Below are 18,113 nucleotides of genomic sequence, written 5' to 3'. Positions count from 1 at the left end.
CTGACAACATATTTATACTTATGTTCATACTGTAAAACTACAGTTCATACAGTGAAACTAACTGTACTTTCAAAGAGAAGAAAGCCATGGTGCTCACACTGTCATCTTATCAACATCTTCCATACTGGCAAATCGAATAGCTGGCAAATTTTCATCCTTGCGTATGAACACCTTGCCACCAGCCATCCGTACGAACCGCCATTGCTATTCCTTTTCCTTTTCTACTGCAGCATCAAGAAGTTGGTTGCCATAGTGTGTGAGGTATTTGTTTACGAACACCTTTGAGGATGATTGAAAGTCCAGTGCTTTGTAACCATTCTGTCTTTTTTTTTCGGTTTTGCTAAGATAGGCATTCCTCTTAGCTCTGTGGACAAACTGAACAATAAGATTTGCTTCATAACGTCGAGCAGTAAGCACTCGGTGGCAGATGTCTATATTAGCCTCTACCTCTTCCTTAATCAGCTCGCCAATTTGCTTTCCAACGATTAGTGGTTCGCCATCAAGTGGAATGCCCTTTATCTCAATGTTATTAGTGCGTTGATATTGTTCCAAGTTCCTCAATTCTGCATGACAGCTTGGCATTCTCAGCATGAAGATCCTGGTTTAGTTTTAGAATCTGTTGTATTTCTGCATTCAGCTAATTGACTTTTTGAAACTTGTCTTATAGCTCCTGCCTCAAATCTTCAATGGCCTTTCAACATTGCACAACAAAACTGTACCTCAGTGCACAGAAAAACACAAGCAATAGGAATCAAACAAGAAAAAAAATAGGGGGAAGGCGGGAGATCGAAGACTAGTCCACTTGTCGAAATGCTGGCTCCTGCTTTTACCTTATTCTCGTTTTGCTCATCATCAGGAATCAAACAAGCACAAGAAAGCTCCATAGTGCACTGCTGCCGACAGATGTGACAGGTGCCCATTCCGTTGGCAGTTTTTATGCTTTTGTTTGTCACTCACCCGGCCCTTGCGCAGCTGCAGAAGAGTAGCTCCGGCCACATGACGTCCAATGACTGTTGCAGTGCAGACACACGCCGCACTGCAGACATCAAATGGGGCGATAACATGGGGGTTGAGTCTGTAAAAGCAGAGGCAATATTTAGATGTGGCTCCATAGTCCAGGACTGTGCAGCAGTGCAAATAATTTTCACCAGGCAAAATTCTCAAGTTGCTTTTGTTCTTGTGCTGCAAGTACTTTTGAGTGCAGGCATTGAGTCCACTTGCAGATGAAATGTCCCTGAATAAATCACAATTCTTAATATGTTTTTAACAATGCTATGTGCAAAAACATGTGGAGAGGCTAACTTTCCAAAAGAGATGTTTAATTGGCAGTCAAAGGGGATATCATAATGCTCCAAGGTGACACTAGTGAATGATGGCCATGAATGTGTTCTTCTCCTCGAAAAATATGACATATGCAAAGATGGTAGAAACGAAAAGGATCCAGAATGGTGCAGAAGCATTTCCAAGCGTGTTCATACAGGGCCTGTGTCAATCCTTCAAACCTGTCTAATGTGCGTTCTCCCGCATGTGTAATATGCCTATGGAGCAATAATAAATGACTGCAGTGCTTCACTGTCTGCAGCACAGACACCTCGCATGGTGCTTGCATGACCTGCACAATCTGTGCTCCCCAAGTCGTGAGCACTGAAGTGCTGAGAGTTCATGCACAACTGGTTTCGGAATCGTGTGCTACCATGCAGGTACTGCAGTGATGCATTGAGACTGCTGCACCTCCAGAAATAGTGCAGAAAGTTGCAGACATACGATTTCTGCCACAAGAGTTGGCTCTAACAAAACACCCTGGTGTTAAAGGACATATTTACCAAAGGAAGATCTCGCTCATAAGCAAGCATATGTGGACAACAGTGTAGGTGGTGTTCATGAATTGGTTATTAAAGACTGACCCATGAGCAAATATACAAAGAAGCACTTGCTTATATTTCAGTAATGAATACCTATAGAGACAACCAGTTGTCAAAAAAGCTGAACTTGTGTCACTTATGCAGTCACTGCCTTTCGTTTTGTGCAAGTGTGCTTTCACTAGTTTACGAGTGATTTGATTTTTACTCCTGCTCAGTATACTTATGTTATTGAAATGACCCTCATATGTGCAGGCTCTAAGGCATGCAGGCCAAGTTTAGAGTGTGTTTTCCAACTGATTTGAAATGATGGCATGTCCATTTCATGTGGATGCACATCCGTGGTATTTTGAGTACCACTCAAATAGCGTAGTCTACATAGAAGTGGACATGCTTTATCACACATCCGAGGCATACATACCTTGCCAAAGGTATGTGTACCAATGCAGCTCCATAATGGCATAAAGTGGTTTGTGATTCTTGCATGTCACCGCAATTAGGTAAACAATTAGCTTTGGTTTGTAAGGGACTGTTGCTAGCCTTACTGCCTCTGGGGTTATATGAATCCATGCTGTGCTCTTTGCCTTTCCCTTTTTGTAGAAGGCTTTCTGCCACCAGTGTTAGAAGTGCAATGTAAGAGGGTGTGATATCGGGCTCATTGGTTCATCTTTGAAGGTGTGGAAACACCACAAAAAATATGGGATTGTTCTCGTCTTTGTCCACGTTTATTGCGCAGCACTTATGTGGTGCCTTTCTTCTACATTTTTTTCTTAAGCTGTTTCCTTGCTAAGTTAGAAATTAGCCAGAGAACCATGCCAACTTGAGATGGTGCACCTGATTAATGAAGGAAGCCTGTATTAGAGCACTGCACAGGCTCGGGCTTATCGAAAAACCTGGGCCCGAGCCGGCTCACGGGCCAAGTAAGCAAGTTTTGACACTGGTCATAGCCAGGCTCATGCCGAGAAGCTTCAAGCTTGGGTCGAGCCTGGGCTTCCACCAGGCCCATAATGGGCGCATTCATGGTATTTATAACTTCAGAAATTTTGGACCATAAAAATTGCCACTCTTACATTATTTTGTTTGAGTTGTGCGTAATGGCCAATAGGGGAAAGCAGGGGCAGGTAGGCTACAGCACAGCAGCTGTACATTCCACCAATCCGCGCACGTTAGCAGCACCCCTTGACTTTTGGCAAAATGGTACCAGCAGCCGCCTATGCCCCACTTTTTTCGTCTTTGTAACACTATTAAACTCTGGTAGTTCCCAGGTTGTTAAGACCTCGAATTCCTTGAGGTGAGCTTCATACTCAGATAAGCGACGAACAACATGATGCTTGAATGCAGGTGGTGTGATGAGTTTGGGAGCAGCTCAAGCTGCCAACGAGGGGAGGCCCATTAGCCAGATGGGGAGTGGTGGCGAAAGATGAATTTCAAGAGTGGCAAGGTGTGACCATCAGAACAAGACGGTGACGAGTTAGTATTTCGATGGCATTGAAGAGAGTAGAAACCTGCTTTAATAGCGTAAGGCTCACAGAAAAAAATTCTCTAGACTTAGTATAGTATAGTATAGATTTAGTATAGCAGCCAAAGGTGCAAGCAGTGAAATAAATTTCAGTGCAGCTAATTACATTTTTCAAGAGCAGACCTGCTTTCGTTGAACAATCTTATGTCTCTGCAAAAAATTTGACTTTTGGCAGCAGTGAATGACTTGCCATATTGAATTGCCCTACTTGTAATCATTTTAATTTAAAAACAAAAAAGAAAGCATCATTTATATGCTTTCATAGAAAAATGAAATAGTTCAGTGATGTAGCTGAAAAATAATTTCTAGAATATACAAAGTAAGTTGATGCTCAGGCATAGTGCAATTTGCTACTGGCTTCCATTTAATTTCTTCATTATTTGTTCAAGCGAGTTGAACAATCTGCTGTAGTTTATCGCATAGCTAGTCAAACTACTGATTTCAAACTTTCTTAGATAAATACACTCAATGTAGATGCTGCAAAATTTTGCAACATTGGTGAAGGGGATATAGAAAGTAGAACAGAACGAAGAAAATTTTAATCCCACAATGCATTTTTATTTTTGGACGAAGCTTTAACACATTAAATAGTGTAGTCCTCACGTTCATTGCCTTGTAGTCATTCTTTCTGGCACAATGCAGGTTTGCTGGGAATAAGCCTGAACGATGAAGTATGGCTTCTTAACTTGATGGAGGAAAAAGAAAAGAAACTACGTTGTCTACATTGCCTGCAATGTGCATGCACTTAAAATTTGCATGCTAAAATAAAAGTAAACAGCCCAAATGTGTTCATGTTATGAAACATGCATACTAGAATTGCAGGCTGAAAAATTGAAATTATAATGAAGCTGAGTAAAGTAATGAGAATTTCGTGTATCATGTGACAATATGGTCGCACATGAGCGTTACCTACCTGTTTATAAATAATGAATCTAGAAGAGCTTCTAGCAGCGTTGCAGCGTTAGCCATTAGACCAGCATCCTTAAATTTATATTTTTCTATATTCAAGAGTGAGAGGAAATGCCTAGCGATGTGTTCCAAAGTATAGCCACCTATACCTTCTCAATATATTGCCATACAACTATTTAACAAGCATAGCACAGACATTCATGCATATCACATAGTTAAGCACCAGCATAATGAACAGCTCCTGGGGTATTTTTTTCTTCTTTCTATTTAACTTGTTCACTTGTCAGCAAGAAATTCACTGAAAAACCTGACACAGTCAAATCGGTTGCTAGCAAAAAACTCTGTGCAGCAGGTATTTTTGAAATAACTAAAAATGGGACTATGCTTCTTTAGGCTCGGGGGCTAATGCAAAACCGGGCTGGGTTGGGCTGGGTCGCGTACAGGCTAGGCTTGAAGCCACCAGGCTGGGCTCAGGCGGGCCAATACGTGGCACTTCTGGGCCAGAAAAACTGGCCTGTGCGGTGCTTTAGCCGGTCTCACCTGCACATGCTATTTTCAGAGTGGTTATTCCAGATGGTGGAGTACTGTGCCCTGCTTAACTTACTAAAATTGAGCTGAGCCTCCTTGCAGCATTACTGACAGGCGTGACCATCACTAAACTTAAATCCCAGATTAAAACATTATTGATAATCTTGGATTGAAAGTTTAGTAGAATAAAGCAGGCCTGTGGCCATGCTGTTTACAGCAACAATAAAAAAGCGGGATAGTAGTAATGACCGCATAAATGGTAGACCGATTATTCCAAAAGATTCCACAAATGGTTTCTCTTGACAGGTGTACATTACTTTAGTGCACCCCCTGCACATGCTTCTTACTTTCCTTGTACACTTACTTGTGTGTCCACATTCAGAGAATCACTCGACAGTTTCAGCCGGTATTGTTCACATTTATTTGCTTTTGTTTATGTGTTTTCAACATTAAATTTGTCTTTTAGTATGTAACAGCTAGGCAGAGAGCCAATTCTTAAGCATATATTTTTTATGAGATGTCAACCTGTTTGAAGGCTAGGAAAGAGCTTGTCAACTTTAACTGAGATATGTAGGCAGGCAGGTGATCACACATGCTGTGTTATTTACTGATGACCATCTGTGTTATCTATCAGATTGCTTATACACATTATGACAATGCCAGCTGATATGTTTTGATAGTAGGCATTGAAGAAACTCACAATGTTTGTTTTGACATGTTCCGGGCCTGTTGGCTCACAAAGGCAGTTAGTCATATTGCAAGTAATGTGGCACATTTGGTACACTTAGCAGAAGGTTGGGGGGGGGGGGGTATTCTGTGAGTGTCCACCTAGTGGACATGTCTGTTCTGTCTGCTGCTGAAGTGCTGATTGGCTGGAAGCATCTGTCTCCTTCTGATGCATACCCCAGCCCAGCCAATCAGAACTTCAGCAGCAGACGAAATGGACGTGTCCACTAGGTGGACACTTACAGAATACCCCCACCCATCAAAGTGTGCATTATGGAGCCATATCAGAGAACTTTGATAGAGACACCCAATTAGCTTAAACGTTTTAATCGACTGAATATGGAGAAAAACACCATATTTTTTAATATTGGTGCAAATATTGAGATTCTTCCCGTCTGAATATGCAAACGTTTAAATGGAGCCTGTACGGTAAGCAACTTTTATATCCCTCAGTAGATTTAGTGCACTGAGATCTGAAAGTAAGTTCACTTGTGCAGCTTTTTAAACAAGTGAAAAATTATCTGTTGTAATTTTGACGTTGAATTTTGTTGGACAAAGGAGCAACACATGTGGTGTGTTCACTTCAATATCTAGTATAGTACTGAAAGTGGCTACTAATATTGAAGGAACACTAAAGAGAAACACTACTCGGCTTAAAATGACATAGTATTCTCTCAAACTTTATATTCTTTAGTTTCATGGTGTATAATTGATTATAGAAGAGAAAATAATGCTCAAAGTTCCATTTTTTTTTAAATATCACGAGGGAACCCTAGAGCTTTTATGTCAGGTGACATCACAAATTTCAAAGTATTTAAGTATTTGGGCTGTTGCAGCTCAGTAAAAGTTTTTGAACTTGATAGCTTCAGTCTCTGGCTTTCTTAGAATACAATGTAGTCCATCTTTATTTATGAAAAATCAGCTAGGCCAGAGACGCTGTGAAAATCTGATATCGCAGTAAGCTGGTGCAGGAACTTGGATGAGGGTGCCCGGAGTTTTTTTATTTTTGCATCTTTTTTTACTTACCAAGCCTCTCACTGTAAGTCTTTTCTTATTATTTTAGATGGATAATTTACTAACACAGCTCAAATAATTTTTCTCTTTAGTGTCCCGTTACGAAACCAGCTATGTTTCCACGTTACTGTGCCTGTCGCTATTTTTTAAAATAATTTTAACATAGCAAGATCCAGATATACAAAATGTCATGCTTAAACTGAAACAACAAATTTGCATGCAGACAAAGTCTAAGGTATTTTATTTAAGTAACAGCAACCTGTGCATTAATATTCCGGAAGTATTTGAGACTTTCGAATAATGCATTAAATAGTGTCCTATTTGATTAAGTCTTCCAATCGAATAGTCACTATTTGTAAATATGAATATTTTTCAAAAGTTTTGGAATATTTTAATATGTCAACTATGTGCAGTCAAACATGAAATTGGAGCCAAAGTGCGATAATTTTCATCCCTGTAGGCATAACAAACACATAAAACTTGAGAACTTGTGTAGTGCAACAGGTTATAAAGTGCAACAGGCTATGTTACAGGGATCATTTGCACTTTCCAAAAAGTCCTGTATATGCAAGCAAACCACATAATTGTTCCTAATGCTCCATTCATACATTTTGGTAAACAACATTTGATAATGTGCATTGTAATGACAGAAAGTTGGCCAACCTTATGAATACTAGAAAGTGAATACCGCTTTACATCAATTGTGAAAATGGCTGCCCATTATTCAAAAATTGTTTGATATTCAGTTCTATTTGATTCTCTTCTGGTGCTGTTTGATTCGGTCTCAAAAATTGCTGTTTGTGCACACCCTATTTAGCTTCCCTGTATGCTTACTCAGCACCTCATGCTTCTGGACAGCTGTGCCTCCTGGTGCGGCAAAATTATTTGGATTTTGCATGAATGACCAAGTACTGCCATGTATACCGCATATCTCATTTAGGCTCAATTGTTCTCTTGGTTGTAGATGTAGCCTAGTTGTCTTATATTCATTAAAAACAGAGTAGCAGACTCTACATGTGAACTCAGAGAAATACTTTGGGTATGGAAATATGATGCACTATCTCACTTGCAGTTTATTTGGAAAATGCCTGGGCACTTGATAAACTTGTGTAATGTGAAACATTACTACTGTCAAAAAGAGAAGAACCAACGATGTGACCTCAAAACTGGTGCTGTGACCAAACACCCAGGCGCGTTTGTTTCAATGTTTTTTAAGCCCTTTTCTTTCCAGCACACTTATATTGATCAATGTTGCAGCATAGGTCCAGTCATGTGTCTGTTAAGATACCTGCAGAACGTTTTAAGTGTCAATATTTTCACTAATCAACAATGGGTGAATGAGGTTAGCCTCAAACCCGACCCACCGTTTTCGTCTTTTTCTTCATGATCCTGGTGGTTCTTTGCATTTACAGATGAAGCGAAAGCTCGAAAGGCAGTTGGGGATTAATTGGAAATTACAGAAATATTCATGTTTGGTCACAGGGAGATTACAATGATGCTTCATGTGATGCATTAAGAGCCCAGAAGTAACTGAGAACTCCGCAACAGTAATAGTCCACTATCCACAGTTTACACAGTCAGCCCTCTATGAATGTTAGCTCTTCCAGGAAGTCAAACATTACATGGGATGCTGTAACATTTATACTGACGTCTAAGGAAGTATGATGCGGCTGCAAGTTGGAGAGGAAATTGTTTCAGCAGTGGCAATGCAGTCTCTTGAAGTGCGTATCTTCTGTATACGCATACTCTTCAGGTGCCAGCAGCTGTTGGGTGAAGTCTCTGCTATTGCAGGGCAGAGCAAGTTGTGAAATTGCTAGCATATACAGTAGCAAAATGGGTTATACTAGATGGTCTACAATCATTGTGGACGTAGCTTCTATAGCGGTTTAGCTGCATTATTGTAGTATGAGCATTAGCACAGCTTTTCTTTCACTCCACAGTCTAATTTCCCTTTTGCTTTGTCTCTCTCCATTTGAAGGTCATTGTTGGTGGCGAGGCCAGTGACAGTCTGAGACCCATCATCAACAATGCTAGGAATCCAGCCCCTGTCAAACAAGTTTTGGCATTTCCCAATGAGTCAGCTCTTCAGCAGGCTGTGAAGGGGAGCCCAACGGTTCCCCATAATGAGGGGAGGATGCCTGCCGCTCCAGGAAAGTCTATTGCTCACGCCCTGCCACCACCGCTTCAGCCAGAGGATAAGGTCAACCGTGGCAACAGCGAATTATTTGTGCTACCACAAAACCAAGCGCAGCCAGTGGGCCAAAAACCTGTGGTTGTGTCGCAACCCGGAGTTCAAGTGTCTTTGCAGCCTGCATCACAAGTAGAGCCTTCACAGCAGCCACCTGCACAGCCTTTAGCACGACCTGTCGCACAGCCTGCAGTTCAGAAAGAGCAGCAGCCTATGCACAGACCACCACAGCAGCTTGGGTTGAACTCGGAAGCACTGCTCCAAGCAAAGGGTCAGCTTGCACAAGCGAACTTAGGCCAGCGTGCTGCCTTGGAGCAAAACCACAAGCCTCTTGATGCTGCATTACTTCCCATGGTGGGGCGCCTTACGAAGCCTGCTGGACAGCCTGCCATCCCTGGGCACTCCCAGGAGCTGCAGGAGTCGGCAGTGAAGCCTGCAGAACAGCCTCCTATGCAGTTGCAGCCTGCTGTTGGGAACCAGGCACCTCCAGTCTTGCCAGCACCCAGCATTGCAAAATCGCAGCCACCAGCTGCACGGGTGTGTCTTCTGCTTAATTATTTATTACTTATTCACTTGTGTAATTTTACAATAATTCAATTCTTTATTATAATCAACTGGCTGGTCAGTCAGTCCTCCAAAATAAAACACATTGGTGGAATATGCAAGAATAGGCATGTGTAATGGGCCTATCCTAGTGAGTGCATTGCCTGCTAGACTTTCCTTCTCTGCCTATTCTTGCTTCTTGTATGCTTATACTGCCATCAGTAGCAGGTTCTTTTTCCCTGCTTGCAAATATAGCAGCAAATTGTGGTAAAAAGAAGAGTGAGAAAGTGGTTGCTGATTTGTACCGTCGTGGCCAGAGCACATCACACGACTCTGCTTAGCTTGATGTATAATTGCAGAAATGAGCTCACAACTGGGACTTACATGATGACACTCACCCCGCTATGGTTCTTTTCACGTGCTTATATTCTTTCTCATTCTACTGATGTGTACTGTCATAAGCTGCTCACCAATAAGGCAGTCAATACTTCCATGTTATTTTAAAATCAGAAAGCAGTATCTACATGTCTACACAAATGCATGTGCCAGCAAGCGTATACTGGCATGTATGCATATATTCATGCATCGCTTGTAGGTTGTAGGTGACACAAGACAGCTTAACAGCAGCATAACAAATGGGCATGAAATGGTCACATAAGATGCGAACATTGCTTGTAATGTTCCGTAGTCCTCAAGTGGCGACCCACACATCACATAAAAAGTAGCACATCCATTACAAAAATAGTCTTGTGCTCACTGGCCAGGTCAAAAGTTGACAATTCGGAAACCCATGTGGGTTTCTTCACAGTGTAACCAACACTAGGTCATCATCAGTTTTAGTATGCAGCATGTGACATAATTATTGGTTAAACTGGTTATTGGCAATAACAGTTTCATGGTTTGGGTTGTCACCTGCATTCAAGTAATAACTTCACTGTCATGTTTCTTTCTTTGGCCATTACTGATGTATTGTCTTGTGTCAGCTGCATTGTGAAAAGGTAACCTGCATGGGTTCCAATATGTCAACTAACTTTAGAGCTGATTAGTGACCAGAACCTTCTGTTTTTCTAACACGCTACCTGATCAGACCCACACATCAAAGTATGTTCTCAAAAGCATGTAAAGGATTGGAAGGATCAGATGCTTGATTTGTTAGCATATTCAGTTAATAAATAGTATGACAAAGAGGTGAATGTTTTAGCATGTAAATGTAATGCTTGTGTCATAATATAAATTACTGTGGCCTTTTTAAATATATATAGATGTAGTGAGGTTGTTTTAAATTTTGTTTCTTGGGCCATGTGAGCAGTTTTGTGTCATAGTATGGTGTCCTTCAGAGATGCTTTTATGTGGATTTCAATAAAACTTGCTGGCAGGCTAGTTGGTGATGCATTGATACATCTGGGGGTCAAGTACTCTGATGGCTTGCATCACAAGTTATCAAACAAGGAGCAACCATGATAGGTATTTATAACCTGTTGCTTTTTAGCCAATCGCACAGGAATAGTGAGGAGAAGCTTAACGTATAGGCTAGCCCATTTATGTATTGCAGCCAACGTGAACAAAGTGGGCATGTGAGCTCACACTTCATTAAGTGTGTAGGCTTTGTTTCTGCTCCACATTTCCTTGCAGTGATGCACCTTCACAGTCTTCGAAGCAGCTACTTTATGTGGAAACACAGCTGTTGTATGCTCTCTGGGTAGAACAGTCATGCCACCCTTTTGAATAAGCAGTCTTTTTTTCTCTTAAAGGTACTGACAACCAATTTTCGTGGTACCCATTTCTTTTAGTGCAATGGAAATTTTACCAGTTAGAGTGTCCATTCAGGAAGTAGTAACACTGGAAACACTATGGAACATTTTTTATAAGGATTTTTATATCTGCAATGAGGATGTAGTCATTCACTGGAAGCATGCTGAGAAAGCGATAGATAAGCTCGATAATGATTACACACCAGTATTGGTGGAAGACAGATGACAAGTGTGGCCATAGCTGTGAGAAAGTATTACTTGTTTATTAAGCCGATGTTCCTGCGAGTCATGTTTTCCTAATTGTTAAGGTCATTAACTAGTCAGGAGTGTTTTTTAGCCAAGCAAAGTTGAATTCTCGAAAGTGAAGTGGCACATGGGAGACTCAACTCAGTGTGTTGTCGTAGCCAGGTGTAATACTGTAATACTGGCACCCACTTCACATAGAGAGCACACAACTTAGGATACTTATTCGCAAACTTGCGCGTGTACAACAGCATGTGCGCTTTCATGCATTGTGCAACGTATTCAGGTTAACACATTCAGACCAGTCGTCAGTCCCTTTAGGTAATACTTTATTTTTTTATCTTTTTATTTATTTCAATATACTGTAAATACTTTCTGAGATTGTAACTGGGGTGGGTACAATAACATGTTGCTACCGACTTTCAATCAAACAAATATACCAGGAAACAAAGCGGCTCAATCGATTGCTCAAAATAATTATAGTGCAAGTCCAAGGATAGCCACACAAAAATAGGCAAGCAGTAGAATTCGTATGGTGTATCAACGTACGTACATAACACAAGTGGTACAATTAGGTGCTTAATATACATGTAGAACAAAATGTAACAGTACACATTGAAAAGAAAGTATTAATACAAAAATGATGATATCAGAACTTGCTATTGATACTAGTTGCGGGACAATGCCGAGTGGCAGGTAACAAGTTCTGTTAGTTGACCATGAAGTTTTCTTTGTGTTATACTGGTTTGTTTCTGCGTTAATTATGTGTTGTTGCACATTGCTTATAATTTCAAGCAGGCACACTTAGGAGATAAGAGAGCTTTTTTGCATCTTTGCTGATTGGTAATATGACATGAATTATATGTTGCTGACATTTGGTCTGTTGTAGGTTACATAGTTTTCTTAAATCTTTAGGTGGATGCCAAGAACCATGGTCTTGCACAACCTGCACAGTCGCTGGATGACTTGGGTGGGCTTGTAAGTACCCACTTGCTCTAAAACGGGGCTGCATGTGTCCGAATAGCAACACGTGGGTCTCTAAGAACAATCAAGAGAATGCACAGTGCTTTGGACATAATGTATATCCTTGTTTGCGCTTCTTTGTGTCTTCTCATGGTTTTATGTGCTGTTTCAATCATCACTTGCAACATGTGTCCTGAAGTGATTAGCTAGAAAATTAGTTAATGAAAATTTACCCATTAAGTGCCTAATTAATGTCTGCCTCCTCGAAGTGCTTTACCTCGGGTAGTAGTGTCATGCTGCCTGCCATAGATGATCCTTAAAAATTGCTTACAAACACTTGCACAATGCACACACAATATGCAACCCATAATGAAGGTCAGTGCACAAGACTACTGCAAATTTGGGAAACTAATTTTCATTCATTTGCTGCATTCGTTTGTTCCATTCGTTTGTTGCCTGGTTTGTTGAACAACTCTACTATCTATATCTCTGTCTGTCTGTCCCTGTCTTTCTCTACACATGCAGATGTGCACACGTGCATGCATACTGCATCTGGTACATAAACATTCACTGAATAGTTGCAGGATTTTAAGGTAGAACAAGGGGTCAACATCTCAACAAGTAGACTTATCGTCATTATGGAAACAAGCGACCCTAATAGAAGCTGTTGTTGACCTGACAGACAAGTCTACATGTCAAAGGGTGGCTTTAGTTGCATCTTTTGTTTGACCACTCTTGGTCCCTTGAAGTCTGATCCACTTGTCTTATTTGGCTTGGTGAGATTCAGGTTCTCCGTTTCTATTGAGCCATAAGTTATCTTACCCTGACTGTGTCACACGATGCATTCTCTGACAGCTGGACAACGTGGCTGGCCTGGAAAAGATACCAGTAGGCGATGGCGCTGTCCCAGCCAAGGCTTTGAGCTCTCATGCCGGAGCAGGAGTAGTAGGTGCAGCTGTCAAAAAAGCCGTGGATGGCATGGGTCTTGAGGAAGGGAATGAATTGGAGGGCGGTGCAAACTACAAGGTGCTGTTGAACAAGGTGCCAAACAATGGTGATGATCTGTTGATTGGCCATGGCGGAAAGGCACTGCGGCCTAAACTGGCACGGCCAAACCAACGTCAGCAACCAGCCGCAGGAGGAATCGGAGGTGGTGAAGACGACTTGGACTATGCCAACGCTGGTAAGTCCGCCCTTATGAAAAATAGGCACTGACATTGCAAGCAACACTCACAGTACGACTGGTTCTTGTGGGAGTGCCAAATCAAAAGCATGGCTTCCTTTCAGGCAGTGTGTTGTAGAGGGGCAGACACATGCTGTGCGTGAGGAGGTTGTATTTATTTTTCTCTAAAATAAAACAGAAAGGGGAAATGGAACAAGTGCTTGTGTCATCAGAGTGTCTACCAACCGAAAAAACCGGGAATTCTCAGAGCTTTTGAGTAGTCTAGAAAAACTCAGGGAATTGGTGCCTCTATTGGGGAAAATTAGCTGTTATTTTATTGAAAGCATTGAAAGTTGCGGTAATGCTAGCTCTAGTAACAGACAGGAATCATAATGAATCATCTTTGACGCCCTGTCGTCACCTGGAGGAGTTGCCAGTGTACAGCTTAACGACCGACTTTCCGGATTCTCGATAATTTGGACGGCTTCGCGGCACCACCACGTACCCCATAGATGTCAATGTATCAGAACGTCTGCAATTTCGGACGCATGAACTCTTCGCCGCCTGATTTTCTGGATGCTTTGCTGTGACCGCAGGTCTGAAACAGCATTAATCAAAGCCACCACCGCTGCCATATTGAGTACCTCACCGCCTCGAACTGGCACTCTTGCATGCAGATCCGCTAGCAGCCGTAGCCACCGCTGCGGCAACGCTAGGCCTAGCTGCTTCGACGTTCGCTGTGAAGCTTCTTGCCCTTGCATATAGTGTTTTTCATTTAAAGAATTCGCTGCTGTCAGCAATGGCACGGACTCCACCTTCGTGGTCCTTGCGATTGGCTTAGAAGCTTGGAAAGCACGGTGGGTTGTAAATGCCGGTTCCCGAAAGTCAGCTTCGCCTCTGTACAGAAATGTTACTTGGTGAAGCGTACGCAAAAGTATTGCAGTGAAATATAACAAGTTATTAGTAGAGTTTGCAGAACAAAATAATATGCATATAATGAATACCTCCTTCGGCAAGCGGGATAGCCAAAAGTGGACGTGGAGGAGCACGAATGGTGAGACTAGAAATAAAATAGACTTTATACTCTGCGCTATCCCTGGCATCATACAAGATGTGGACGTGCCCAGCAAGGTGCGCTGCAGTGACCATAAGATTCTAAGAACTCGAATTAGCCTAGACTTGAGGAAGGAACTGAAGAAACTGGTACATAAGAAGCCGATCAATCAGTTAGTGGTAAGAGGGAAAATAGAGGAATTGCGGATCAAGCTACAGAACAGGTATACAACTTTGATTCAGAAAGAGGACCTTAGTGTTTAAGCAATGAACGACAATCTTATGGGCATCATTAAGGAGTCTGCAATAGAAGTCGGTGGTAACTCCGTGAGACAGGATACCAGTAAGCTATTGCAGGAGACGAAAGATCTGATAATGCAACGCCAATGTATGAAAGCCTCTAACCCTACAGCTAGAATAGAACTGGCAGAAATTTTCAAGTTAATCAACAAACATAAGACAGCTGACATAAGGAAGTATAATGTGGATAGAATTGAACATGCCCTCAGGAACGGAGGAAGTCTATAAAATCAGTGAAGAAGAAACTAGGAATTGGCAAGAATCAGATGTATGCGTTAAGAGACAAAGTCGGCAATATCATTACTAATATGGATGAGATCGTTCAAGTGGCTGAGGAGGTCTATAGAGATTTATACAGTACCAGTGCCACCCACGACGATAATGGAAAATAGAATAGTCTAGAGGAATTCGAAAACCCGCAAGTAACGCCGGAAGAAGTAAAGAAAACCCTGGAAGATATGCAAAGGGGGAAGGTAGCTGGGGAGGATCAGGTAACAGCAGATTTGTTGAAGGATGGTGGGCAGATTGTTCTAGAAAAACTGGCCACCCTGTACAATATATGCAATGCCTCATGACCTCGAGTGTACCGGAATCTTCAAAGAACGCTAACATAATCCTAATCCATAAGAAAGAGGATGCCAAAGACTTGAAAAATTATAGACCGATCAGCTTACTGTCTGTTGCCTACAAAGTATTTACTAAGGTAATCGCAAATAGAATCAGGAACACCTTCGACTTCTGTCAACCAAAGGACCAGGTAGGATTCCGTAAAGGCTACTCAACAATAGACCATATTCACACTATCAATCGGGTGATAGAGAAATGCGCGGTATATAACCAACCCTTATATATAGCTTTCATTGATTATGAGAAAGCATTTGCTTCAGTAGAAACCTCAGCAGTCATGGAGGCATTACGGAATCAGGATGTCGACGAGCCGTACGTAAAAATACTGAAAGAATGCTGAAAGATATCTGTAGCACCTCCACAGCCATCGTAGTCCTCCATAAAGAAAGCAACAAAATCCCAATAAACAAAGGCGTCAAACAGGGAGATACGATCTCTCCAATGCTATTCACAGCGTGTTTACAGGAGGTACTCAGAGACCTGGATTGGGAAGAATTGGGGATAAGAGTTAATGGAGAATACCTTAGTAACTTGTGATTCGCTGATGATATTGCTTTGCTTAGTAACTCAGGAGACCAATTGCAATGCATGCTCACTGACCTGGAGAGGCAAAGCAGAAGGATGGGTCTAAAGATTAATCTGCAGAAAACTAAAGTAATGTTAAACAGTCTCGGAAGAGAACAGCAGTTTACGATAGGTAGCGAGGCACTGAAAGTGGTAAGGGAATACATCTACTTAGGGCAGTTAGTGACCGCGGATCCGGATCATGAGACTGAAATAATCAGAAGAATAAGAATGGACTGGGGTGCGTTTGGCAGGCATTCACAGATCATGAACAGCAGGTTGCCATTATTCCTCAAGAGAAAAGTGTATAATAGCTGTGTCTTACCAGCACTCACCTACGGGGCAGAAACCTGGAGGCTTACAAAAAGGGTTCTACTTAAATTGAGGACGACGCAACAAGCTATGGAAAGAAGAATGATGGGTGTAACGTTAAGGGTGTCAGGATTGAGGGCTCAATCCTGTCGCTCGTGATCCGTTGTCAAGATTGGAGTCCAGCATGAATTAGAAGGTAGCTGGCCCATGCCGTCGTCCAACTTATCCACGCCGAGGACATTGATGAAGGGAAGGACTGCTTCTCATCGAGAACGAGGAATATGGGTTTATTTACAATATTTATATCAGTCTAACATGACTGTTTGAGAAAGTACATCAGTCTAACATGACTGCTTGAGAGAGAGTGTCAGTCCAACCTGACTGCTCGAGAGAAGTGTGTCGAGCATCCGCACAACAGCAGTTTTTAAACACTCGGTCCTCCGGCCATACAAAGCGGCGAACGTTCGTTTCGTCGGCGCAAACTAGCCACCTCCCGCAGGATGGCCTACGCACACAAAGGCACACACGTTCGAATGTCCGGAGCCGACGTCAGGGGGGCCCCATAGAACTCTGAGCCGTTCCGTGTAGCGCGTTGGGGAGTTTGGGAACAGTAGTTGGCCCGCCGAACTCATTCCGTCACAAAGTCGATTTAGTCACGCTGTGGCTAGAAGTTGGCGGCGAAGCTCCCGGTATGTTGCCGTCATAGTCGTAAGCGGGTGGCCATCTTGCACTGCAGCTGGCCATTCTTAACAGCGCCGGGAGGTTGCCGTCATTGTCGTAAGTAGGTGGCAATCCTGCACTGCAGCTGGCCATTCTTAACAAAGGATAAGAAAAGAGCAGATTGGGTTAGGGAATGAACGCGAGTTAATGACATCTTAGTTGAAATCAAGAAAAAGAAATGGGCATGGGCAGGACATGTAATAAGGAAGGAAGATAACCGATGGTCATTAAGGGTTACGGACTGGATTCCAAAGGAAGGGAAGCGTAGCAGGGGGCGGCAGAAAGTTAGGTGGGCGGATGAGATTAAGATGTTTGCAGGGACAACATGGTCACAATTAGTACATGACCGGGGTAGTTGGAGAAGTATGGGAGAGGCCTTTGCCCTGCAGTGGGCGTAACCAGGCTGCTGCTGATGATGATAACAAGCGTGGGAAGGGACTTTTGCCACGGGACACAGTATGTATTCCTTAATGAAGCACGCGTGCACCTGGTATTTCCTGTCACAGTACGAGTATCGGTATGCTTAATACGTGTACCGACAGGCCTTCAGAGCCCTTTAGAATGTGCCTTTGGTGGTTTGACCCCTTAAGGGCAGTAAATGACATGCATTTATTTCTTCCAACTGGCCAATTTTTCGGACGTTCTTGCGGCCCTTAGGAGTTCGAAAAATTGCACGTGGACTATGCAACTGACCAGGAAAATGCTTCAAATGGTCCGTAGGGCAAAGAGTGGTGAAAGGAGGACAAAAACAGAAAGGACCTACGCATTGACATTGAGGACTGAACAGGAAAGGAAGCATGCTGCCACCGTTTTTAAGGAGCTTGAGCTCAAAAAACAAAGTGTTGGCTGATGCCGAGATGCAGGTGTCCCTCATCCAAACCAGAATAAACTCTTTAAAGCAGTGAAACACAACACTGAGGCGTCGTGCGCAGGCTGAGGGCATGCCAGGACAGTTGAGGTTGACTTACAAGCTCTTGAGAGAGAATCTTAATTGTGAGAGAGTTCGGGCCTCATACCACTGAGCTTCAGTTTTCTTCAATTTCTATCAGTTGATAGAAATAGCTCATATTCGAAAATATCTGTTTCTGTATGCATCTCCTTTTTATTCGTATTTGAGAATTGCTGACTCCAT

General features: G+C 42.4%; 1 protein-coding gene across 9 annotated transcripts in view; it reads left to right on the top strand.

Moving 5' to 3' along the window:
- Window positions 1-18,113, top strand: part of LOC135904515 (uncharacterized) — a 103,311-nt gene that overhangs the window by 75,646 nt on the left and 9,552 nt on the right. For all 9 annotated transcript variants that reach the window (XM_065435311.2, XM_065435314.1, XM_065435309.1 and 6 more), the window contains 3 exons: window positions 8,534-9,280; window positions 12,196-12,258; window positions 13,099-13,426. In XM_065435311.2, the coding sequence (XP_065291383.1) occupies window positions 8,534-9,280; window positions 12,196-12,258; window positions 13,099-13,426 (1,138 nt within the window). The remainder of the gene's footprint in view (window positions 1-8,533; window positions 9,281-12,195; window positions 12,259-13,098; window positions 13,427-18,113) is intronic.

The sequence above is a fragment of the Dermacentor albipictus genome, chromosome 2 (genome assembly GCF_038994185.2).
Source record: "Dermacentor albipictus isolate Rhodes 1998 colony chromosome 2, USDA_Dalb.pri_finalv2, whole genome shotgun sequence".
NCBI lineage: Eukaryota > Metazoa > Arthropoda > Arachnida > Ixodida > Ixodidae > Dermacentor > Dermacentor albipictus.
The sequence above is the reverse complement of the archived record's forward strand: the minus strand, read 5'-3'. Positions and strand labels throughout refer to the sequence as shown.